Source organism: Urtica dioica, chromosome 10 (genome assembly GCF_054948205.1).
Source record: "Urtica dioica subsp. dioica isolate 48M chromosome 10, U.dioica_male_clone48M_v1_H2, whole genome shotgun sequence".
In the NCBI taxonomy this organism is placed as follows: domain Eukaryota; kingdom Viridiplantae; phylum Streptophyta; class Magnoliopsida; order Rosales; family Urticaceae; genus Urtica; species Urtica dioica.
In genome coordinates, this window is record NC_142765.1 from 16146499 (window position 1) to 16171670 (window position 25172).

Here is a 25172-nt window from a genome sequence, read left to right on the forward strand (position 1 = left end):
CATTCAAAGCTAGAAGATCGGGTTACTAGAGTTCAGAACGAGATCTTGAAGAACTTGATTAAAATTTATGTAGCTAAGGAGAAACCTGTAAGTTTTTTTAATGACTCTTATGTTTAACTCGGTTGCTTGATATTGCTCTCATACTTAATATTAATTAAAGTCAATCTAGATATTGTTATATAACCTTAATTAATTAGTTAAATAGCTTAATTATTTTTGTCCGCATGGTTATATGGAGATTTGGGCGAAACTCGACCACAAATTTCATACCAAATCGAGATTTGCGAGGTCTCTTCCCAACGCGGCGCTTCTTGTTCTTCACTGTATGCCGGTCGTTTCGGACGATTTCCGAAGCTTCCCGGCGTCCAAACGTTGCATTCTTCCAAAACTCAGCGTTCATGCTTTTATTTCTTCCTGGTTTTGATTTATGAGATTTAAAGTTTGGGAAGAAGATGAAAGAAGTAGGAACAAGAAAAAGATTATCAGAGGAGAGAGAGAGAGAGTGAACAAGTTTTTGAAAAATGTAAAATATTAAATAATGTATCCTTGATTTGTGGTGTGGGCCGTAGGAAATTAGAGTACCACATCTCATTAATAATAAATAATTAAATCATCATTACTTGATTTATAAATGTAATAAAAGAAAAATAAAATGCAAATACTCTATATTATATTATATTATAAAAGAGGCAACGAAATGGAACCGTGCCAATGAAAGAGGCAAATACTCTATGGTGAATTGTACTTTGCTGAATTGTTTTTTTTTTTTTTTACTTATTTCTTTTACTTAATGCTATCAACATTTAACACTAACAAATTTAATTAAATATTAATATTTTTAAGTTATCGTAGTATTATTATTAATTTATGTATAAACTTATGAATACATGTTTGTATTTGTTTGTTCACCGGATACCCTCTCGGTAAATCCGATATTTGATGATAAAACATATCGGTAACGGTAAGTTCATCGATACGGTTTAACCTTACTTTCACTGGATACCCGGTAAACCAATGGTATCTCCCGGGAACCCAACAAAATTTGAGTCTCGGTACGGTACCGATAACGGTATTCGAATCTTTGTGTATATCTACAATTTGGTATGTAGACATATATAATTTTGACAATGTAGACATATATGTCTACAAATTTATGTAATTGTAGACGTATGTTTACAATATTTGTAGCTTTGACTTTTGGACGTGATGTTGCCGTTGCCGTTGCCGTTGCCGCTGAACGCGTCGGAGAAATTGATGTTGATGTCTAGAGAGAAGAAGTCGATGGTGGGAATTAAATCGGAGAAATCTTGCGGATGCGGTGGAAGGGATCGGAGAAGAAAGGGAAAGAGAAAAGAGAGAGAAAAATAATTAAAAAAAAAAAGAAAAATAAAGAAAAACAGAGAAAAAAAAAAGAAAAAAAAAATATAAACAAAATAAATTTTAGAGTAAAATAGACCTTGCATATATTAGGCATACTACCAAAAGTATCCGAAACTATACTTTGCATATTGTGGTAAAAAGTATTAAACTCACTAGCCATTTCCCATCCTCAAAATACAAAAATGGCTTGTGGGCCTAAGATTACGGCCCAAACGAAGACACGAGAATGTGTCGAAGGAAAGCCCACATCTCTGTTCTCAACCGCCATTAATCTCTTCTTTGCCTTACCCTCTTCTCCTATCATCCTTCTTCGTTCTCTGTCTCTCTGCTCTAATCTCCGTAAAATCAATTAATTAACTTCGTATTATACAAGAAGCCTGTACAATTCCGTCTTTCTTATTCATCGTCTTCATTAAATAACATCACTATTTCTATCTTCTGAAGTTTTTCGGAAGATAAGCTTTTAGTTGCTCTCCTTATCCAAAATCGAAGCGCACTTTGGATTTTATTGATAAAGCGAATTGTAATAAAGCTCTCTAAATGGCTTCTACTTCTCAGGTTCGTTTTGATTCGCTTTCATAGAAATTTCATGTCGCTTTTGTGTGATTTTCCGTCTCAAGTCATATCTCGTTTCTATGGCTGCGAAGTTTCAATTTTGATGTTTGGCTAAAATTGAGCTTGTTTTCGCTCTACTTTTTTTTTTTAATTTTTTTTTTTGTTCCTTTTCAACTTGGTGACCGAGTGAATCGTTAACTTTCTAAGTATCTTCGTTCACTTTGTCATAGAAATTTTCCGTTTTTCTTTCGGTTAGATTATTGGTAAAATACATTTACTTTTATGTAGTAGTTCCTTAAATTCTAATTTATTGGAAGCATTAACCTTTTTATTATATTTCGAAGCGGTGTACAGTTCATACTTCATAGTACTTATGAACATATGTTCTTTTACTGTCATCCAGGTCCTTCTGGGTTAATGATCGGTGGTTGAGGCAAATATAATGGTGTTGGTGACCCATCAAATGCAGGTGAGTAATTTGATTTGAATATTATCACTTTGCTTGTATCAATAATTCGGATACAATATATGGTATCAGGCAATGCAAGCATGATTATGATGTTCCCATTTGTGAATTTTAATATGGTGTGTTAAACTGAGGACTTGGGTCTTTTCGCCTGTTTGTTTGTTAATAGTGACTATCTAAGCCTGATAAGTTAGTGGACCAGCTTTTTTGTGAAGTTTGTATCGGATAAAAAGCTTCTCCCAGAAGTGGTAGAAAATAATATTCTGGTTCTCTAATGGTATTTATTGTATAGTGGTAACTGTTGATTCTTTTTTCTTCGGAAAAAGAACATATTCTTTGTTTTTGGTTGTCGGTCATAAATATTGTATGCACTACAGTGCAGCAACTTGAAGACCATAGATTTCGCGTTTGGTGCTATTTATGGCTGTTAAGTGATTATTCTTTTTGAATATTTTTTCAGGGTTCTTATGTCACATTACCCTCACAACCGCTACCATGGATTAGGGGAATCAAGTTGAAGAGATCCGTAACAACGTGTCATGTGCCTGGTAGATCAGATAGGCCGTTATTATCGAAGCGGAATATTGGTCTAAGGTAAGAAATAGTATCTTAAGCCGAATGGAATTTTTTGTTTACTCTTTTCTTGGAACGTATTCGCTTAATAGTAGAGTTAATGACATCCCATAATTAGTGCTGTATCAATGTTATCGTTGAATTCAGAAGCTTTTCAATGCATGCTTTGCATGTATATACTTGAACTTTGGAATTTTATTTCAGTGTAGGGGCTTCTTGTGTATGTAGACCGAAGCTCAAAGATTTGCGTATTACGGCCTTTAAAGGCATTGCTCAAAACGATGAATCTGGAGGACGAGGAAATTGTTCCAAACCCGCCAAGAACTCAGTCAAATTAAAAGACAGTCACGATCCTATTAAAGAATCTTCAAACGCGAATGAGATTTCACTTTCTTACCCCTCCGAGGCAAACAAAAGTACAACGTCATCCACAGCTATTCGCAGATTATTTAAGAAATGGTTGACGAACCTAAGCACACCGTCCTCGGGTGAAATAATGGACGGGATATTGGAAGGTGAAACATCTCCCGGGGAAATATCAGATACTCAAGTTACGAGCGTGGTGAAGGAAAGAAATGCTGTTCTAAAGACAGCTTTGTGTCAATTCCTGGCTTTGGATGCAACGGTCAAGATACCCTTGCTGGTTTTGTAAGTAAAATAGCTATCTCTCCCTCTCTCTCTGTCTCTCTATCACATTGTTAACATGCATATTTTTTTATATAATAAGCAAGTATGTCTCTATGGTCGAATGAGATCTTTGCATGGATAGCCCTGTTGATTACTGAGGTTCTAGACTATTGGGTATCAACTTTCACTGAAAAACAAATGGTTATTGGCTTTCCTTGTCTCATTTTGTATACTTATGTGCAAATCTCACTCTAAAAGGCATTCATGATTATGTGGAGGTCAATTCGGGTTGTCCATGATTTTAACAACTTTTACTCTGTTCATGGATAATTTAGTCGTTTAATTGGAGGAAATCCCTCCATCAATAGAGAGAGCCTGTAATTACAACTGTACAAGATCATTGTAATACAGATTCTATTTCTTAAAAAAAAGTATTCTTTTTGGTTTGTTTGGCAATCAGAATTCCTCTATCGATTGTTTGTTCTTACAATTTATTGGGCTATATCTGCAGTATCCCTTTTTACCTGGCAGTCAATGTGGCATACGGACCCGAAGTTTCAAAGGAATTGACTCCCTTGTGGATCCTCGGGCCAGTGATCCTAGCTTTCTACGTAAAGATGCTTCAATGGCTGTTCTGGCTGTACGCATTTACCTTCAGGATGACGGTAAAAGTTATTAAAAACTCACCCACTTACGCAAAGGTGGCGTACGTGTACCTCGTTCAGGGCAAGCTCAAAGAGCTCCTTCATGCTCACTTGGTCCAGCCTTTCGTAGACATCCGAAACATGGACCGCAAAGAGTTTTTTACCCGAAAGCTGAAGGGATTGCAGGTATGGGCTTTGGACAAGTACCTTGATTTCGTGGAGTCGATATGGCCGTATTACAACAGAGCAATCAGGTTCTTAAAGAGAGCCAATCTCATTTAGAAACACGGACGAGTGTCTTCTGAGTCGCGTCTGAAGGTTAAGACCGATGATTCGACTTAAATTAAGCTCAAATTATTATAACTTGCCGACCCGGTTTTGAATGAGGATTCTGTAGCCAGTTTTGGGGGGTTCATGATTAAGCCGAGTAATCTGATTTCTGTTATTCTCACAAGGCAGTAATTGTAATTTTTTTTTTTGAATGAGGCTTAATTGTATTCAGTTATTAAGGGTTTATAATGAGATTAGAATTATTTGGACTCAAATGTATTGAGCCAGGAGAAGAATTAGGGGTTTTGATGTTGAGCACAGTCCATCCACACTTCCCTTTACTTTTCTGATCATTCGTGATTTTCATGTTAGAATGATTGATTTATTAATTTTTTTTTTCTCTCATTTGTGCCCTTATATAAGTTGTTTGTGTTGAATCCTCTTGGCCTTGGATCATTGGACATAAAAAAAAAAAACTTTCATATGGGACCTCGGATAAGCCTTTTGAACAAAATATTGCAAAAAAGTCTATATTTAATCGACGCTCGGGAAAAACGTGGAAGCAACAAAAATAGTAGTTATTAGATTATTTAATTTTTAATAGGGGTGAAACATGATCGGTTTCGTTTTCACCCTTTTTAATAACCGAATTCAAATTTTTGGTTTTCAACATTTTGAACCAAGAATATTGATTTTAGTCCAAAATTGAAATTATACCCTTGTTCATGGAGCGACTTGTGCTTTGAATCTTCCCGCCAAAAGAGTGCGAATTTCTTAAATAAGTCCAACATTCGCGTAATTTTTCATTAATTTTTTTAAGGTAGCTCAACAATTTCTAATAGGTATAAAAGCAGAGTACAAATATCTTATATATATTAATAAGGTAGAATGAGACCTCAAGAAAACGATGATTCAAAATTAAAATCATATGAAAACACATTGTATGAGAGCTTCTGATGATCACACTTAAACACGAGCAACTCATTGGCTCTTTCAGAAAACTATCAAAGGTTAATAAACGAGTCAAAGTGCTCGATTACCACCAACTGTTGAGAAAAGCATTCGAGTATTTGCATCGTCAAAAGACCAAAAAACACTCGATCTAGAAATCTGATAGATGACTAGATCATCTTTGAAACACAAAAACCACTATAATAAAGTGGACAAAAAATCAAACCTTAAACAAACTTAATGCACAAGATAAACATTAGACAAAACCCTTACCATCAAGAGTAAAACACTCAATTTCAAGAAAAAAAATCACTATAAAGAAGCCATCATAAGAAATTACAACAAACACCACCAACGCGCACGAGGGAGAGAGAAAGAGAGGACGACTGGGGCGATGCAGTCGGAGATGGAGGCGTCGAAAGTGAGACCAAATTTGAGTGAGTGATCACCCAAAAAAGAGAGAAAACTTAGAATCCATCGCCGGAGCAAAAATCTTTTGTGAGATGGGGGAGGCAGAATTTGAAGAGATGAAGGAGGTAAAATCCGACGACAGTGGCATCAAGTGCTCCAATGGTCTAGAGAAGATGACATAAACTTCCATCTCCTTTTAGATCGACAAACACCGGAGAGTAGCGTCTTACTTTTTAGAAGGAGGATGATAATTGTCAATCACAAAACCCTATATTTGGTTGTATTATGAAAAATAAGTGAGAGAGAGAGAGAGAGAGACTTCCTTAAAAGTTCTTTTACATCCTAAATAATCAAATTAGACATCTTACAACGAGCAAATGAGTTCAAAAGGAAAAACTAAATGTAGAATCATGACAAATTAAAGAGTTAATAGTGGCAAAAATCCTTAAAGTTTTTTCAAAACGATACTTATATACCTGAACTTTTTTTTCTGCGGCAAAAGTACTTGATGTTATGATTTCGTAGGGGCGTTAGTACTTTGGACGTTAAGTTTAAATTGAACGGCCAGGATGTAAAGCTTCTAATATATGTTGGTTTTAATTATTTTTATTATTCTTTATTAATATTTAATAGTTTTTGAAATTAGAAAATATACTGATAAATTATAATTAGTTTCCCAAACTTAAAAGAGAACATCGGAACCCTAATTTCCTAAAACCAAGAATCAGAAACCGGACTCGATTGAAGAAGAAGATGTCAGAACAACAACAAGGGGGCGACGGTGATGGCGATGAGGAACAGTTTCGTCTGCAAGAAGAAGAGTATGCTGAGGAAGAATCGAACGAAGATGAAGATGTTCAAAACACCCAGACATGCGATTGACGCTCAATCGTGAATGACGTATGCAATAATGGAGACGTTGGTGATGGTGATTCTGATGGGGTGAGATCAGATAGCGACCTCGACAGCCTGCATAGTGACGACGAGGAACAGACGATCACGAAGAGCAGGAGGGAGTTCAACCCGCATTCAAGTTTGGATGATTTCAAGTTCAAATTAGGTATGGAATTCCCTACTATTGGTGATTTGAGACATGTATTGAGAGAGGTATTCATTAAGTCTGATAGGGAATTTCAGTACGTGGTTAATGACACAACTAGATTAAGGGCTAAATGTAAAGCAAAGGGTTGCAACTGGATTCTTTATGCGAAGGTTCAGGACAACAAGACAGTTAGAGTGAATACGTTGGTCGACAAGCATGAGTGTGACATAGTATTTGACAACAGGCTTGTCACAAGCCCCTGGTTAGCGATGCATTTTCTAGAGCATTTTAGGCTTAATCCTAACATTGATTATAAGTTGTTCAAAGAGATGGCTGCTAGTTCCAAATTCAGCAACGTGTCGAAGACAAGATTCTATAATGCCAATAAAAAAGCTAGAGAGGTGTTAGAAGGCTCGGTGAAGGACCAATATGCAATTCTTGATGACTATTGTAAACAACTCACATCTACAAACCCAAGTACAACAACTCTCCTTAAAACTACTTTGGTGAATGGAAATAGAGTGTTTCAAAGGATTTGCATTTACTTAAAAACTTGTAAAGATGGGTTCAACAAGGGTTGTAGGCCTTTGTTAGGTTTCGATGGTTGTTTTCTAAAAGGGTATTGCAAGGGAATGTTGCTTGCCACTATAGGTATATATTCTAATAACTCGCAATATCCTGTAGCTTTTGCTGTGGTGGAGAAAGAAAACACCTCTAGTTGGACTTGGTTTTTGCAGCTTTTGAGTGAGGATTTAGATGTTCAGAATCCAAGTAGATTCACGATGATAAGTGACAGACAAAAGGGTTGGAGAAGGCATTGTTTGATGTTTATCCTGGAGCAGAGATAAAGTTTTGTGTGAGGCATTTGCACGCCAACTTCAAAAAGGATCACAACGGTCTATTGCTTAAACAAATGTTGTGGGCATGTGCGCGAGCCACGACACGAGAAGAATTTAATCAGAGAATGAATGAGTTAAAAGAAGAGGATGATAAGGCACACGCGTGGCTGTTGAAGAGAGACCCAAAGGAGTTGACAAAATCACATTTCAGAGAGGTGGTCAAATGTGATATGTTACTCAACAACTTGTGTGAGACCTTTAACGCGGTTATCATGCCTGCCTGAGACAAGCCTATTGTTACCTTGTTGGAGAAGATACGATTCTGGCTCATGTGTCGGTTTACAAAAAAAAAGGGGGCTGAGGTTGAGAAATGGCATAGACCAATCGGTAACCGAATATTGGCCTTCATTGAGAAGCTTAAGAATTCAGCAAGGTATGTGAGATAATTGCTATAATGTTAGATTTGATTGTTAGATAATTGTTCTCACATGTGGGTTTGTATGTGATTACAGGTACTGTCAAGCAAGCTTTGCTAGAAATGGCAAGTTTCAAGTGGCATTTATGGGAAGAGAGACGTTTGTGGTTGACTTAAGAGCCAAGGTATGCACTTGCATGGCATTTCAATTAAGTGGCATACCGTGTCCACATGCACTGTCGTGTATATGGTCATCAAATCTTGATGTCTTCGACTTCGTTGATGAGTGGTGCAAAAAAGAAGCATACACTACAGCTTATAGTGGTATTATTGAGCCTATGACCAATCTTGATAAATGGCCAGAGGTTGGCCTAAACCCTATCCTGCCACCACCTGATTAGTCACTTCCTGGAAGGCCAAAGAAGAAGAGAAACAAGTCCAATGACGAGCCACCTCCTGGGTTTCCGTTCCCCGAAAGAGCAAAAAAAAAACTTTCAAGAAAAGGCCAAGTGAATCGTTGTAGCAAGTGTAGGCAAACAGGACATTCAAGGCTGACATGTCCTAATCCAGCTGCAGAACAGGTATGTATTGTTATATTTTTAAGTTTTGGTTCTATTAAAGTAGTTGTTACTAATTGTATTTAAACATTGCAGACAAGAATAGTAAAGAAGAGAGGCCGACCAGTCAAGGCTAACCCTAATCCAGAGACAATCAAGAGAGCCGAAAGAAGGAAGAGACAACAAATGAGGCAAAGTTCATCTCAGCCAAGTACATCTCAGTCAGGAGCATCTCAGCCAAGTTTAACTGTGTTTAATCCTTCGATATGAATGTAGTTGTGTTAGTCTTTTTTGGACCTGAAAATATGTAATCAGGTGAGTTTATTTTGGACCTGAAAATATGTAATCAGGTTAGTATATTTTGGACCTGAAAAAATGTAATCAAGGTAGTCGTTTTTGGACCTGAAAAAATGTAATGAAGTTAGTCATTTTTGGACCTGAAAATATGTAATGAAGTTAGTCTTTTTTGGACTTGAAAATATGTCACTCTCACATTACAAAAGCAATTACAGAACTTGAGCAAAAAAATCCTGCGAAATTCACAGTCAATTAAGCAAAGCAATCATGAAATATACACTTCCATTTCATTCAAAAAAGAGTCGATTACATCATCTGAAAAGCATAACCATAACCATACATAACAGAGTCAATTACATCATCTGAAAAGAGTCAATTACATCATCTGAAAAGCATAACCATAACCATACATAACAGAGTCAATTACATCATCTGAAAAAAGTCAATTACACTTCCAGTAAAGCACAAAGTACATTACCTTACTTCTATATACATAACAAACCCAAACAAAATACCAACAAACAAAGCACAAGCATAAATACAAATAGTTTACAACTTCCGAATATGGTGCTACTTCGTCTCAAGTCTTCATTGTTTGCACTCAATTCTTCAATTTTTCTGACTTCCTCAATCTCTACTCGTAGTTGATTAATTCGTCTAAGTAGACCTGGAATCACTTGCTTAGATCTTTCGTACATCTCTGGATCAATCCACACAAAGAAATCGCAACCCCCATTTTTCTGAAGGAAAAAAAAAACCGATTTCAATAATAAACTAAACCCTACAATACAGAAAAAACATAAGATCTTCACCTTACCTTTATCTTACAGCAGCTTAAGAACCTCCTCCCGGGATTCAAATACGTCCACGACGTCCTCTCAACCCAAGGCACGTCACAAAAGCATCTCCCTTGTTGTATCGCCATCGAACCCGAGTTCCTGTCCACTGCTGTTGCTGAAGACGAGCCTCGCCATCGAACTTGACTCTCGTACGATGAACACGAATTTTTTGATGCCATAGAGAAACCGAACCTAACCCCCAAAGACGAGTTTAGGGATTTCAACGAGTTTAGGGATTCAGTGTTGAAATTCGGTTTTATTTTAGTTCTTTCGATCAAAACAATTTATTTATTTGTATCCTTTATTGAATTTAAAAACCCGTGTAACATTAATTCAAAAAACTAGGTCCCTACACGTAGAATTCTGTTAAACATAACGCCCAAAGTACTAATGGCGCTACGAAATCATAACATCAAGTACTTTTGCCACAAAAAAAAAAGTTTAGGTATATAAGTATCGTTTTGAAAAAACTTTAAGGATTTTTGTCGCTATTATCTCCAAGTTAAAATATGAGATTTCAATCAATGCATACTTCTAAATTTTTTTTTGTTTTGTTTTTGTTTTGCCAAGTGATGTATGTTTACTTAATTTACTATATAGTTTGGAAAATTATAGAATCGGATAACTAAAGACAAATATCCCAATAGGAAAATTAATCAAGTTCTTGTTCGTAGTTGCATTTTGCACCTTTTTCACGCTTCTAGAAGAGGATAAAATAAAGTATAAAATCAATTAAAAAGAAAGAAAAATAAAATAAAATATTCCGTACAGGTGAAGGTGAAGAGTGATACAAATATGATACCACACTAGACGACGGAGAATTGAAAAAAAATCCTCTCTTCTCTCTCTCTCTCGACATATATATAAAAAAAAACAAACGTAGTCGGAAACTCGTCGTTTCTCTTCCACTTCTTTCGCTTCCGTCTGGTTCGTGTTTTGTTACACACTCTCCGAAAACTCCCCCCCTGAGAATCTCCGAGTATTTTCGCTTCCCACGGCTTCGTTGTTTTTAAATTCGCCAAATTTCCCACCTGGGTCCGTTCGATTACCATTCTAGTGAAATGGGTTCGCTTGAATTGGCCGAAACAAGGTTTTGGAGCGAGTGATTGTGGTAAAGCGTGTGTTTTAATTTTTTTTTAATATTTTTTTTGGGGGGGCTAATAATGGCTGTGCGAGTTGGGTCTTCGTTCTCTTGCTTGTCCACTTCTCTTTCTTCTCCTTCTCGGACTAGGAATCGCTTACAGGTATTGCTTTCTCTTCACTAACTATTTGATCCTACTGGCTCATTATTTATTTGGATTCCCTGTTGTTTTAAAATTTTATTGCTTTACTGGTTAAGAAAGGTAAAAGAGGGAAAACATGGTGGCTTAACAATATGTGGGAATTTTTTTTTTTTTTTTAAAAATTAAATGTGAAACCTTTATCTTGTTTGCTTAGATATATTCTTTTGTAATTTATGTGTGTGTGTGTCTTGTGTCATATTTTGTAGCAAACGTGTTTAGCTTTAAATTACAGTGATACCTGTTCCAATGGGCTTGTTTAGGATGTTATTAGATTAAAGGAAATTATATGAAGTAGATAAAATGGATAGTAAAGGGGTTCACATAGAACAATTAGGAGTTGTTTAGTCTAATAATAAATAGGGGAGATTTTGAATGTCCGATATCTACCATTGTAATTCTATACTATCTCCGATATTTTCGTTAATACAAAGTATATTAGTTCGTATCAGGCTGTAGTTATTGATTCTTGTGAAACCCTCGATGACGTTTTTTCGATTTAGATAAATGCTCTTGGTTTAATTTAGCTTAAGAGCGTTTTCGAACAACAGAAAATTATGCCACAACTTAATAAAAAAAATACTGTGAATTTTTAGGCTCGTCAAATATGATGAGGGAAACGAAAAACGCTTATTAAAGGTGCTCATGAAGTGTGATATGTATTTTAAACAAGTTTTATACTATTTAAGGATCAGAGCATCAATGGCTCGGTGATAATGAATAGCACAATTATGGTTTCCTAGTTTTTATCTATCAATTCCTTTTTTTCTTGCTGGCAATTCACGCCGAAGGGATTTAAACTGATATTTATTTCTTCGTGTCTAGCTTAACTTATCACGACCGTACATCAACCAGCAACAAGAATCTCAGCTTCTAAGATTCTCTAGAGGTATCTTCTTATTCTCCCAAAACTCAGATAGTCTCGATATTTTTCCCAGATTGGTCATATAAAAAAGAAAAAAGCTTTATGTCCTAAGAAGTGTAGACAAATATTTCTAGATTACAGGGTAAAATAAAATTATTCCTATTTTGCTCCGTGCTCTCAATTTTTATTTTTATTTTTGTTTTCATATAATTCTAGTGGATCGGCCGTGCAAAACCAGGAAGTGGAATGGGATTGTGTTTGCAGTCTCCGAAGATCAATCGCAACAAGACGAGATAGAACTAGAATTAGCTTTTGAGGAGAAGGAATTTCCTCATCCGAATGGCGATGCCGAGGAGGACATAGCCTCTGTAAATGCCTCGGATCTCGAATCCGACGATGATGCTGTTGGAAAACCCGGGTTTGTCTCTTTCTATCGGCGGCCGTATAGAGCAGAGATTGAGGAACCCATCGTCAGCGGAGTTGTTAGTCCCAAAAAGAGCCAAAACAACCTTCTCTGGTTTGTGGGTCCAGCTGTACTTGTCGCCTCTTTCGTGTTTCCTTCGCTGTATATACGCAGATTGCTCTCCGCTGTGTTCGAGGACTCTTTGCTGACGGGTGAGAACACTCTCGCGTTAGTTTGTTTGTTCGTTGATTCGTTCACACTATTCTTTTTTTTATATTCTTATTTTAGTTAACTTTTTTTTAACTTTATAAAAAAGGCTTTCTGGCGCAACGGTAGGCTATATATATATATAAATAGATTTTTCTAGTTGATTTTTATATCTGCGTTAACTTCCCTGAACTTTTGGTTTATTTTGTTAAACCATTTATTTTAAACAATTCAAACACATAACTAATTTTGAATGCGTAGTTTTACAAGATTACTAATTATGACACTGGATATATTAATGATAGCTAATAAAATACAGGTAGTTGTCAATTAAAAATTAGTTATAAGCTTGGAACATGATGTGATTATAGTCGCTAAACCTTCAAGAGGTCAGGAGATCACCGGGAAACAAAAAATTGATCTGATATTGTTTTAGCCAGTAATGAAATTTTTTTTGTTGTTCCCCTCAGATTTCCTGATACTGTTCTTCACGGAAGCTCTGTTCTACTGCGGCGTCGCGGTTTTCGTTCTTCTGCTGGACCGGTTGAGAAGGCCTTGTTCCGTGAATAACGTTGTCCCGGCGGTGGTCCCACCAGAGATGGAACAGAGGATCTCGTCGGTGGCGACTCTGGTGCTGAGTCTGATAATTCCGATGGTGACGATGGGCTTTGTTTGGCCGTGGACCGGCCCAGCGGCCTCGGCTACTCTCGCCCCTTACCTCGTTGGCATCGTCGTTCAGTTTGCCTTCGAGCAGTACGCCAGATACAAGAAATCCCCTTCTTGGCCCGTCATCCCAATCATTTTTCAAGTAAGTTTCACACACACACACACACACACACACACACACAGATATATATATATATATATATATATATATATATATATATATATATATATATATATATATATATAGACTACCCCAGTGACTCTAATATTGAGTCCACGAGGTCCCAAGTCCTTGGAAATATATATATGTGTGTGTGTGGGTTAACTACAAAAGAATACCCTCAACTTTTTATTTTTTTGCAAAATAATGCCCTCACTTTTTAGTTACGCAAATAAATGCCTTGGAAACAAGTTTATAATGAAGGAAGTTCTATTAACTTGACATAACTACTTGACTTTTTTTTTCTTTTTTTTTTAAATTTTTTAAATGGGTATCAAAATCGTATTTTTTTAATTTGCAGGCATTTAGACTGTGTACTATTTTGTTTATGTAACCGATCCCCGGAAAAAAGGCTATTACTCCCCGCCCCCCCCCCCCCCCCCCCCCCCCCCCCAGATGAGATGAGTAAATGTTTAAAAAAAATGAAAAAATTGCTCTTAAAATCAGAGCAGCATTTGTCACGTAGGAAAATAATTTGCAGAAATTTGAAATGTGAGGGCATGATAAAATTCGCAGAAATCAAAAGTGAGGGTATTATGTTTGAGAAATTTAAAACGTTTAAAGTATTATCTAGCCAAAAAAAAAGACAAATATTATTTGGTATTGAGATTACTTGGGGAGCAAGACATAAGTGTGTTTGTTTTCGGGTGTGGACAGGTTTACAGGTTGCACCAACTGAACCGAGCAGCGCAACTTGTGACAGCGTTGTCGTTCACTGTGAGAGGAGCCGAAATGACAGCCCACAATTTGGCCATAAACGCCTCTCTCGGCACTCTCATTAACGTTCTTCAACTTCTCGGTGTCATTTGCATTTGGTCCCTTTCCAATTTCCTCATGAGGTTTTTCCCCGCCACTCCGGCTTCTGCTCAATGAGCACTCTCTCTCTCTCTCTCTCTTCTTTTTTTTCTTTTTTTTCTTTTTTTTTTTTAAGAATTATTACCAATAAAGCCATTGAATTTTGAAACCACTGGTTCTTTTATGATTTTATCATTCTCTCTAAAGCCCAAACCATGTAATTTAGTCATGTTTGTTTTGGGTTTGACGAGATATTGGTGGCAGTGAAGCATTTTGACTTTGCTTTGACACACACGTCTCTCAGGGTTTTGTGCACACAGATCTAGAGATAATTCAACGAAATACATGAATTGAAGATTCTAAATTTTGATGACTTTTTTGTTTTTTGTTTTTTGTTTTTTTTTTTTGTGTCGTATGTGAGCGACCATAATTGGCCTCGCAATATCTTCAAGTTGTTACCCTCCAAATTGAATGGTAAAATAAAGTCTTTAGAATTGTACACCTATGAATAAATAAGCCGGTTATTTCACATATTTTTTTTTTTCAAATTAGACAGATTTAAAAGTGTTTAGTTACAAACTCTCTTATAAAAAAAAATAATAAAAAATAAAAAAAAAAGCGTGCAAGATTAGGGTTTTCTCTCTATTAAGAAAAAAAAAACAGCGCTCCTTCCTTTGCGCCGCCGCTGCCTCCCCCGGACATCGTTTTCAGCCCTGAGCCATCGGCGGCGGGCCTTGTCCGGGGGAAGCTTGGAAGGACCTCCGCCTTCCCGTCTCCCTTTCTCTTCGGTTTTTCTTTCCCTAAATCAACCAAAGCTTCCCCCCTCGTCGGTTCTTCTCTTCGACATCGGACCTTGCTACGGCGGAGTGCGACCACGGTGGAGTTTTTCTTCCCGGCACCGTCTTCCCCCCGCGGCGTCGGTGTGAGCTCAGTTCTCTCGACCCGTTCTCGGCGGCTCTGCCTCCGTGGTGTAGTGTCTTCCCGGCGTCTTTCCTCCCCGGAGTCGGCGGCGAGCTCTCGGTTCTCCCTCCTGGTGTGGCTCATCGATCTCTACCCAAAGTCGATCCAAGACAGGGAACGATTTTTTGGTCGGAGAACTTCTTCCGGCAACGTCCTACCCTCGGCGTCGTTGTGTGTTTGATCTGTCCATTCTCTGACTGAGATTTGTTCTCCTATTTTGGGTCGAGTCTCCCTGCCTCGGAGCCTCGGCTTCTCCTTGTCTTTCCGTCTGCGAGAGGTGGGTGGTCAAGGCTGGATTCGAGTTTATGCAGCGTGAGAAGTTGTGGGTTTTTACTTTTAGGTTCCGCGTATGTTTCAGTTTAGCCTTAGTGTTCTTGGTTTGAGTATGGATCATTGTATTTATTTTTCTGCTTGGTTTCTTTTGGTTTGTTTTGGACTCGGATTAGCCGTAGTCTCATCTCCCGTTGTGGATTTCCTGTTAGGTTTTGATCTATGCAGGTTGAAGAGTCATCTTGGTTGTGGCCATCGGACCGAAGTTGGTTGGATTTTTCCATCGCCAATCTTTGAGTTTTTGAACGAGCCTCTTGTGTGCTCTATTTGTGCTTGTAATTCTTCCCGTTGTCGGAAGTTTGCACATAACATACTTTTACCGAAACTTAGTGTTAGATTCACTTCGACTTAGGTTTAGGTGATCCATGTACTAAGGTGTTATTCTCCTGTATTGATGGGTCTTTTTACCCAATTTTAATGGAAAAATCCGTTCTATTAAAAAAAAAAGTGTTTAGTTACAAACAAGTAACTAATAGTGTCAATTTTGTGACTATTAGTTACATATTTGTAACTAAATACTTTTAAATCTGTCTAATTTGTAAAAAAATAAGGTGAAATCAGCCACTTATTTACTCTTATTGATGTCCAAAACCCCAAAACCTACGTGGCAAAGCTTTATCTCTTTTGAGACGAGGGTACTATTTTTATTGTAGTAAAACAAGTTATAATGTTGACATTTAAAGTTTATCTCTTATAATTTTACCTTGAAATTTTTAAATAATATTGGTGTATAAAGTATAAACCATACCAATATAACAAAATTGCGTTTATTAAAAACCTGGGCAATAAATCTTATTTTCTCTCGACAAAGACAAATTAACGTCTATTGGTCTCACAAATGATAGATTATGATGATCGACTTTGTTAATAATAAAAATCCTCCCTATTAAATTAAAGAAAAATTATACAAAATAATTTTTTGAAACTAATTGATTAATAAAATAAACAAAATTACGTAGTCAAATTTTATTTTTGACAATAAGATTAATTTTTTTTCGATTACTATAAGCAATTTATTACTTAAACAAATTAATCTTAGGATCAATTTTTTTAATCTGATTATTGCAAATTTTAGTTATTTTACTTATTTTAGGTAAACTTTTGACTATTTTATAAATTCAATAGTATAAATTGGTTATTAAGCTAAATCAACCTTAAATTAATTATAAAAACGCCAGTGAGCGAGCATTCCATCTGTGTCATATTTTCTCGAGAAATCGGACATGGAAAACTAGGAATAATGTAAATGATTAGTGTATAATTAGATGATAGAGCTCATATATATTCATATTCACTCAAAAGTTAAGAAGCGTTCATTTTATTATAATGTGTGTGAGACGACCAACTAAAAATCGAAACATATGTCAAAGTCAAACATACTAATATAAAATTAAGTCAATATTAAACGATTTTATGAACAATTTATTAAATAAACATAAAATTAAGATTCTGAACTCGGAGTGACCGACAGAAGACACAATATAGATACATAATAGTGGTTAAATATATGACCAATTAGAAGTTTCCACTTAGTATTTGCTAATCTTTTTGCATTGGTATTTGATACATTCTCTTTGGATCACGACTTCATGTTTCATCATACCATAATATTAAATTCTATGTACGGTTTTCATTTTCAACACTTCATTTGATTGGACAAATCAGATTACAAAAAAAAGAGGGGTTTTATTAGCATAATATATCCAACTTATTGTAATTTTATTTGCAACTATATAATATATCGCCAATTATGTACCTTCTCCTTTGTAATTATGTCTTTGATTTATTGTCCAAGTGTCTATCAGTTGGTGTGTGTGATAATATATCAAAGATTAAATTTAAACCATGTTATTCGGCTTCTTTGAAAGTCCAGAGTTGGTAAGTGATTATTGTACAACATTCTATTATTCTTTGTTGAATATCAGATTAAGACTAAACAAAATGTGATTAGGTTTTAGACAGATAAGATCTTTTTCATTCAGAAACTAACAAGAGAACGCAATTAATTGGTTGGTTGAGAAAGAAAAAAACACACACACACTAGCTTTTAGTTTAATAATCTTAGAAGATAACGTACACAATTATATATTTTCATTAATCATATTCTCTATGTCACTATGTGTATATCTTTTAAAATTGGGTAACTTTGTGGTCAACATGGAAAACAAGAATATTATAATTACTTAAATATATAAATTTGAATCTGCATTTCATATATGCGTATTAACATTTTTATCACACTCGTAATCGAATCTTTAATGTGATATTTTGTTTCAAAACTATTATGAGAATAGGACTATTTAGCTTATTGAAATACTCCATGAAAAGATTTATTATTCAATTATGTATTCTAATTAATAATGAAATATCGCCACAGATTTATAAGTATATCATAGACAACTGAAAAGGAAAAAAATATATCAATAGGGTATGAATTTATGAACGCACATTACAAACACTGAAATAAATATGTAGGAAAGTAATACTGGCCTGATAATCCAAATTAAAATCATTAGGTAATTAAAACTTTCAACTCAAAGTAATTCATAATCTATTGATCTCAGACTTCTCAGCCGCATATAACATTTGATATATTTAATGATGATCTTTACAAATAAAAAAAAAAAAAAAATTATATTCGCACCTCCAATCTGATGATTTTTTTTGTATAATTTTTTTTTTTAATTATTACTACATTGTGTCAAGGCATGCCATGCTTTATATCATTTTCTTGGGATATTTTTCAGTGGGACAAGCAAACTTAGAGTCTTTTTTATCCCATCCCCAAAAGAAATCCTCTGAAAACTAAGAAAAAGTGTGGGACGTGATAGTGATATCCAATACAAACACTCGTTCCCTGTTAACAAAAAAAAAAAAAAAAAAAATCCAATTCTGATTTGTGAAGAAAAAACTATTTGTCCTCTTTTGTTTGTGTCTGCAAGAAAAGAATCCTTACAAATTACAATATACTAAACTCTCTCATTTATCTAGCTCTACTCATTTTTTTTTTTTGGTTTAGAAATAATCAACACCAAACCTCACATGGTTTTTGGCTCTATTCTTGTTTTTCAACATGATTAATTAAATTTTTTAAAAAAGGATCACACACACACACATCTTTGAACAATGATAAAAACAATAGTGGTTTTGGGCTTCTCTGTTTTCTTCTTGTATTTTAATTTTTGTATTAGGTGGTTTTAGGTTGAGGAGGGAGGAAAATTTTCAAGGTTTAATTTTTATTCAAATCTGATGGAATAATAATCATCACAAAAGAGTGTAGGTGGTGAAAATAATATGGTACACAATTTTGTCTTGTACCGTAAGGAAAAATCAATCAATCAACACACGTCTCAGAAGCACAAATGTTTGTTTCATTTTCTTCTTCCACTAATAAAAAGGACTGATTTTGGCCATGAAAATTATTTACAATAGAAGTGCGCATGTATCTTTTGTACATATGCTTATGTGAAGCTTTTCATTTCCTTGGATTTTTCAGTAACATAGTGGCTTTATACCCATTTTTAAGTTTGACAAATCTATGAATCTAATGTGAGACATACTTAATAACACAAAGTCAAACATAATTAAATCCTTTTTCAGATTTCTTTTCAAGTGGATCATTAATCTTTTCAAGATTCTTGTGATTTTTTTTAATATAACAAAAAAGAGCACAAACAAATATGAATAAAAATAAATAAGAATTTGATAATCCTATGTTTTGAAACTCATCATCATAGAGCCTTAGACACAGCCCCCTACTTTTCCACTTTATTTATATCAAGCACACATTCATGCAACTTGTCCTTAAAAAGTTTTTGCTCTTCTTCTTCTTTCTTTCTTTCAGAAATTGCCCATCACACCACCAAAAAAATAAAAATAAATTTAAATAAATTAATCTTATCTCAAACTCAATAACTTTCCACACTCGTAAATCTCTACTCATTCTCATGTAACACATCTTATATAACATATATAATATAAAAGATCACAAAACAACCCCCCCAAACTTTTTGCCAATCAGATCAGTAATCACATAAACTGTTTATAAGCTCTCTCTCTCTCTCTCTCTCACACATATATAAACACCAAACATTGTTGTGAGTGAGTTTTTGCTGTGTATTTGCCTCTGTCATGCACTGCACAAAATGGGCAGAATACTCTCAGTCTATTCATGTCTGCCATTGATACTGATCATCATTTCGCTGCTCTTCGCTCTCGGCCACGTAGGAGGACAAGAAGACCAGTCCCATTGGCTCCTCGAGATCAAATCGGAGCTTGTCGACCCCGCCGGAGCCCTCGAAAGCTGGTCAAACCGAACCCAGCCATGCTCGTGGCGAGGCTTGACTTGCTCCAACGATCGCAACGGCTTCGTCGTCGCTCTCAACCTCTCCGGCTCGGGGATTTCGGGACCCGTGCCACATCACATCTCGAGGCTCGCTCATCTCCGGGAGCTCGATTTGTCCTCCAACTCGCTCTCCGGCGCGATCCCGCCGGAGCTTGGCCAGCTCCAGAGTCTCCAGACACTTCTCCTACACTCGAACTACCTCTCCGGCGAGGTTCCCCGGGAGCTAGGGCTGTTGAAGAAGAGCCTGAGGGTCCTGAGGATCGGAAATAACGATCTATCCGGCAACATCGGCGAGGTGATCGGCGAGCTCGTGGAGCTGAGAGTGTTGGGACTGGCATTTTGCCGGTTCGACGGAGAGTTTCTGACGGAGATCGGACGGTTCGAGAAGCTCGAGTTTCTCGACGTGCAGAGCAACGCTCTCTCCGGAGGAATCCCCGGCGAGATTTCTCGGCTCCGGGGGCTTCGAATCTTCTCGGCCTCGAACAACCGGTTCTCCGGAGAGCTTCCGGCGGCCTCGATCGGATCCTTGGAAAGCCTCGAGATCTTGAACCTGGCGAACAACTCTCTCTCGGGAACGATCCCGGCCTCGCTGGCGAATCTCCGGCAGCTCGAGTACTTGAACCTCCTCGGGAACAGGCTCTCCGGCGAGATTCCCGCCGAGCTCAACGAGCTTTCTTGGCTGAGAGTTCTCGACCTCTCATCGAACAACCTCTCCGGAGGCGTCTCCGTCGAGGCTTCCCGGCTCGGGAGCCTCGAGTCCCTTGTCCTCTCGGAGAATTCCCTTTCCGGAGTCGTCCCTGGGAACTTCTGCGCCGGCGGAGACACATCTCTCCGCCAGCTCATCCTGGCTAGGAACGACCTCTCCGGCGAGTTTCCGAAGGGAGTGCTGATGTGTCGGAGCCTCGAAGAGCTCGACCTCTCCGACAATGCCTTCACTGGAGAGATTCCCCGGATTAGCAGCCTCGCGGGGTTGACCGACTTGCTGCTCAACAACAACAGCTTCTCCGGCGGAATCCCGCCGGAGATCGGAAACCTCTCCGCCCTCGAAAACCTCTTCATGTTCGGCAACGAGCTCTCCGGCGAAATCCCGGCGGAGATCGGGAATCTCCGGCGGCTCAGGGCTCTCTACCTCTACGACAACCAGATGTCGGGGAATATTCCGGCCGAGATCGCGAACTGCTCGAGCCTAACGCACCTCGATTTCTTCGGCAACCACTTCATTGGACCGATCCCGGACGAGATCGGGAACCTGAAAGCTCTCGTTCTGCTTCAGCTGAGGCAGAACGGGCTTTCGGGCCCGATTCCCGCGAGCCTCGGGTTCTGTCGGAGCCTCCGGTTCTTGGCTCTCGCCGACAACGAGCTCTCAGGTCCGTTGCCGATGAGCCTCGGGTCGCTCGCCGAGCTATCGACAATCACTCTCTATAACAATTCCTTGGAGGGCAATCTTCCCGAGTCTCTCCACCGCCTCAAGAAACTCGAGATCATCAACTTCTCTCATAACAAGTTCAACGGAAGCGCGTTCCCTCTCACCGGCTCGGCCAATCTCGCGGCTCTTGACCTAACCAACAACAGCTTCTCGGGCCTGATCCCGGCAGAGCTGGCCCAATCCGGGACCAGTTTACGCCGGATAAGGCTCGCCCACAACGGCTTCACCGGCGTAATCCCGCCGGAACTCTCGAGCCTCGTCGAGCTCAGGTTCCTCGACCTCTCGTCGAACCGGCTCTCCGGGGAAATCCCGGCTGAGCTCTCGGGGTGCGCGAAGCTCGAGCACCTCTTGCTGAACGACAACGGGTTGTCGGGGAATCTCCCGCGGTGGCTCGGCGGTGCGAGTCAGCTCGGCGAGCTCGATCTCTCGTCGAATTCCTTCGCCGGAGAATTGCCTCCTGAGATCGGAGGGTGTTCCAAGCTCATTAAGCTCTCCCTCCGCGCCAACGGAATCTCCGGGAAAATCCCCAACGAGATCGGAAACCTGACCTGGCTCAACGTCCTCGACCTGAGCGGGAACAACTTCTCCGGCGAGATTCCAGCGACGATCCGACGCTGCGAAAAGCTCTACGAGCTGAGGCTCTCGGAGAATTCCCTCTCCGGGCCGATCCCGCCGGAGCTCGGCGGGTTGAGTGACCTCCAAGTAATCCTCGACCTAAGCGAAAACAAACTCTCCGGAGAAATCCCGTCTTCTTTGGGAGACCTAACGAAGCTCGAGAGGCTTAACCTATCTTCGAATCTCCTCTCGGGGAATATTCCGGTCTCGCTCGGGAGGCTCACGAGCCTCCACGGGCTCAACTTGTCGGACAACGACTTGGCGGGAAAAATCCCGGCCACGTTCTCGGGGTTCCCGGCCGGGTCTTTCGCGGGGAACGATCAGAGGCTGTGCGGCGCGCCGTTGTCCGCCACTTGTCGGAGATCGGACGGTGGAGACGAGCCGAGGCTGTCGGGGAGAGCGGTGGCAGCGATCATATCGGCGATCGTGATAACTTCAACGGCTATATGTCTGGTGATGATTTACATGATGGTGAGGATTTGGACAGAATGGAGGCGAAGAGTCTCGGTCTCCACTGATGATCACGATCAGCTTCACGGCATGAAGATCAGGGAAGAGAAGAAGAGATCGTGGGGTTTTTTCGGAGGCGAAAAGTGGAGCAAGTACTGGAAAGTCGACTCTTCCTCTACGCAATCTCAAGACGGCAAGGAAAGCCCCGACAGGACTAAATCGGCCGCCATGTCATCGTGTATATTCAGTCTCAAGTTGGACCGAGATTCCATGGAAAATACTCTCGTCTGAGAATTAGAAAGTTGGGTTTCTGTTTCTGGTTTTGTATATTTTATTTTTCTTGTAGATAAGTTGATCAGGGAAAAAGGAGAGAGGAAAAAAAATGTTCATGTCATAAAGTTTATAATTGACACATTCTCTTTTAATGAGTAACACAAAAGGAGATTATTTATATACATTAGTGTTGGCTCAAATGAATGTACCTACATCAATATCAGAAAAAAAAAAAAAAAAAAAAAAAAAAAAACAAGCTCTAGAATTTTTTGCTAAGAAAATACATGTTTATTGTTATTATTATCAGAAAGCAAGTCATAAGATTCAGATATACATATCTGTGACTCAAAAGGCTTATTCTGGACTATTTATTTATACACAAATATATGATATTCACAGCTGAGAAGACTAGTTGAGGATAGCACCAGCTTTGATGAGAAGATCCTTGAGCTGACCCGACTGGTTCAACTCCATAACCGCTGCCCAAAAAAATATATATACATATATATCAGACAGTCCTTAGTTATCTTTTTGCTTCAATTAATTGGGTAACTAAGCCACAAAAATTCGAAGATTTGTTAAAAATAGCAAACCTTTCATAAATTTTAAGTAAATAGCTGTTATGCTGGCGTGCCATTGTTTGAACATTTTTACCCATTTCATTTATACCTTTGGAGTCTGATAATTATTTACAATAATTAATGAATATTGATAACAATTAACATTTTTTTTTGGCTTTGTTAAAAAAAATCTCATGGTTATTTAATTAAAATATACCAAAGATTGGCTATATGGCAAAACTTGAGTTTTCATATGATTATATATCTGTCTGGAGAGCCATTTTTTTTATTATTATTATTTGTTGAATACTACTAACACATGCGTTTTGAGAATGTCAAGCAAGGAATAATGGGAGATGTGTCTTACAATCGCAACCGCCGACATTGTTGCCGGAGATGAAGACATTAGGGACGGTAGTCCGGCCAGTCCACTCTGCTAGAGCCGCTTGCATATCGCTCCCATCACCTTCACACCTCTCACAAATATGTTACATTAAAAAAATTTAAAAAAAAAAATTATAAATTTTGCTTAATGTTTCGAGGCAATGCAGTTTTTTTTTTTTTTTTTTTTTTCACTCAATACCGTAACCAAGCATATATTTGTAAAATCCAGAAATATCAATGAAAATCTAGACACGATACACACATAAATAATTCATGTATACACAAACATACTTTCTTGATTGAGCTCAATGACTTTGAAAGTGGCTCCGAGTTGGGTGAACAATTGCTTGACGTTCTTGCAGTAGCCACAATACGTTTTACTGCGCACAGATCAAGATCGTATTTTTAGCGATTCGATTAGGTCAAATATTCTTTGATCGGAATTTAATACAAATACCCATAAATTAAGCGAGAGAGTGACCTGAAGACGATTACGGGGTGAGAAGAGACGAGTTGTTTGACTTTGACGAGAGCCGCTTCGAGTTCTTCCTTGGTCCTGCTAACCCCGAACACCGATCCCATTATTGAGAAATGAGAAGAAAGAAAGAAAGAAAGAAAGACCAAGAAGAAGAAGATGAAGAGAACCGGTGTGTAATCAAGTTTGATTCATTTTTTTAAGTTGTTGACATAATTGCCCTCTTAGCTTAATTTTGTTTTTCTGTTATTTTCACTCCAAAATAAACTATTTTTTTTTTTGAGTAAAAAATAAACTATTTTGTTTTGGGAAAGTTCTATACTTTTCAAAAAAATTATTAATTAGCTCTTTATTAATAATATAAGATGATTTTGTCGTTATGTTTTGAAATAAAATCGTGAACTAGCGGAAAAACTAATTGAAACTATAAGGATAAATGAAAAAATTCGAATACAAATGCAGTATTTTTTTTTTTTTTTTTTTACATGCTCGGGTCATTTTTGCTTATATTTTTATTTAATTGTAGAAAAATTTAATGCCTAAATATTTTGACTTAAAAATCAGTAATTAAACAGATCTAATATATATATACAGTGACGGAGCCAGTATAGGCCCAGCAGGGGCTTAAGCCCTCCCTCAAATTTTTTTTTTTTTACTTTTTGCCCATTTAAAAAAAAATACATTTTTTTCCCTTGAAAATTTATACTTTTGGCCCAATTTTTATAAATTTTTTACAATCAAGCCCCCCTTGAATTTTTTTTTTCAAATTAGTCCCTCCTGATGGGCTTTTCTGGCTCCGTCATTGTTTGACACAGCTTTTTTAAGCATGTTTTTGCTGTTAGCAAAAACCAAACTGCAATCTTACTGTTTGGTAAAACAGTTTTTAGAAAAAAATTTCAAAAACGATTTTAAAAATTGTACGTGAGTCACAAAAGCTAAGAATCTTAACTTTTAGAAAAAAGCGTTTTTGTATCTGATATAAAATTACTTTAATATCGTCACGTGATTATCCATAGCACTGTTAAATATTTATTTTATGTCTATTTTAGTCT

General features: G+C 37.7%; 5 protein-coding genes across 5 annotated transcripts; 4 read left to right on the forward strand and 1 right to left on the reverse strand.

Annotated features, from left to right (window-relative positions):
• The first annotated feature begins 1652 nt into the window (after positions 1-1652).
• Positions 1653-4917, forward strand: EMB2759 (embryo defective 2759). The gene is made up of 5 exons (XM_089629606.1): positions 1653-1938; positions 2339-2404; positions 2862-2995; positions 3179-3622; positions 4113-4917. The coding sequence occupies exons 2-5, from the start codon at positions 2378-2380 to the stop codon at positions 4525-4527; spliced, it is 1020 nt and encodes a 339-aa protein (XP_089485732.1). The 5' UTR covers positions 1653-1938; positions 2339-2377; the 3' UTR covers positions 4528-4917.
• Positions 4918-6630: 1713 nt separating this feature from the next.
• On the forward strand, positions 6631-7767 carry LOC149383548 (uncharacterized). The gene is made up of 2 exons (XM_089627829.1): positions 6631-6751; positions 6830-7767. Exons 1-2 carry the CDS (start codon positions 6631-6633, stop codon positions 7765-7767), a joined length of 1059 nt encoding a protein of 352 aa, XP_089483955.1.
• Positions 7768-10670: 2903 nt separating this feature from the next.
• On the forward strand, positions 10671-14666 carry LOC149383549 (uncharacterized). Its single transcript, XM_089628230.1, has 5 exons — positions 10671-11110; positions 11972-12035; positions 12228-12626; positions 13092-13429; positions 14165-14666. The coding sequence occupies exons 1-5, from the start codon at positions 11030-11032 to the stop codon at positions 14378-14380; spliced, it is 1098 nt and encodes a 365-aa protein (XP_089484356.1). The 5' UTR covers positions 10671-11029; the 3' UTR covers positions 14381-14666.
• A 4732-nt stretch (positions 14667-19398) lies between these two features.
• Positions 19399-22957, forward strand: LOC149383550 (uncharacterized). Its single transcript, XM_089628762.1, has one exon. The coding sequence runs from the start codon at positions 19738-19740 to the stop codon at positions 22717-22719; it is 2982 nt and encodes a 993-aa protein (XP_089484888.1). The 5' UTR covers positions 19399-19737; the 3' UTR covers positions 22720-22957.
• Positions 22858-24326, reverse strand: GRXC1 (Thioredoxin superfamily protein). Its single transcript, XM_089628763.1, has 4 exons — positions 24127-24326; positions 23937-24025; positions 23629-23727; positions 22858-23180 (listed from the first exon to the last, which is right to left on the reverse strand). The coding sequence occupies exons 1-4, from the start codon at positions 24225-24227 to the stop codon at positions 23110-23112; spliced, it is 360 nt and encodes a 119-aa protein (XP_089484889.1). The 5' UTR covers positions 24228-24326; the 3' UTR covers positions 22858-23109.
• Between the last annotated feature and the right edge of the window lie 846 nt (positions 24327-25172).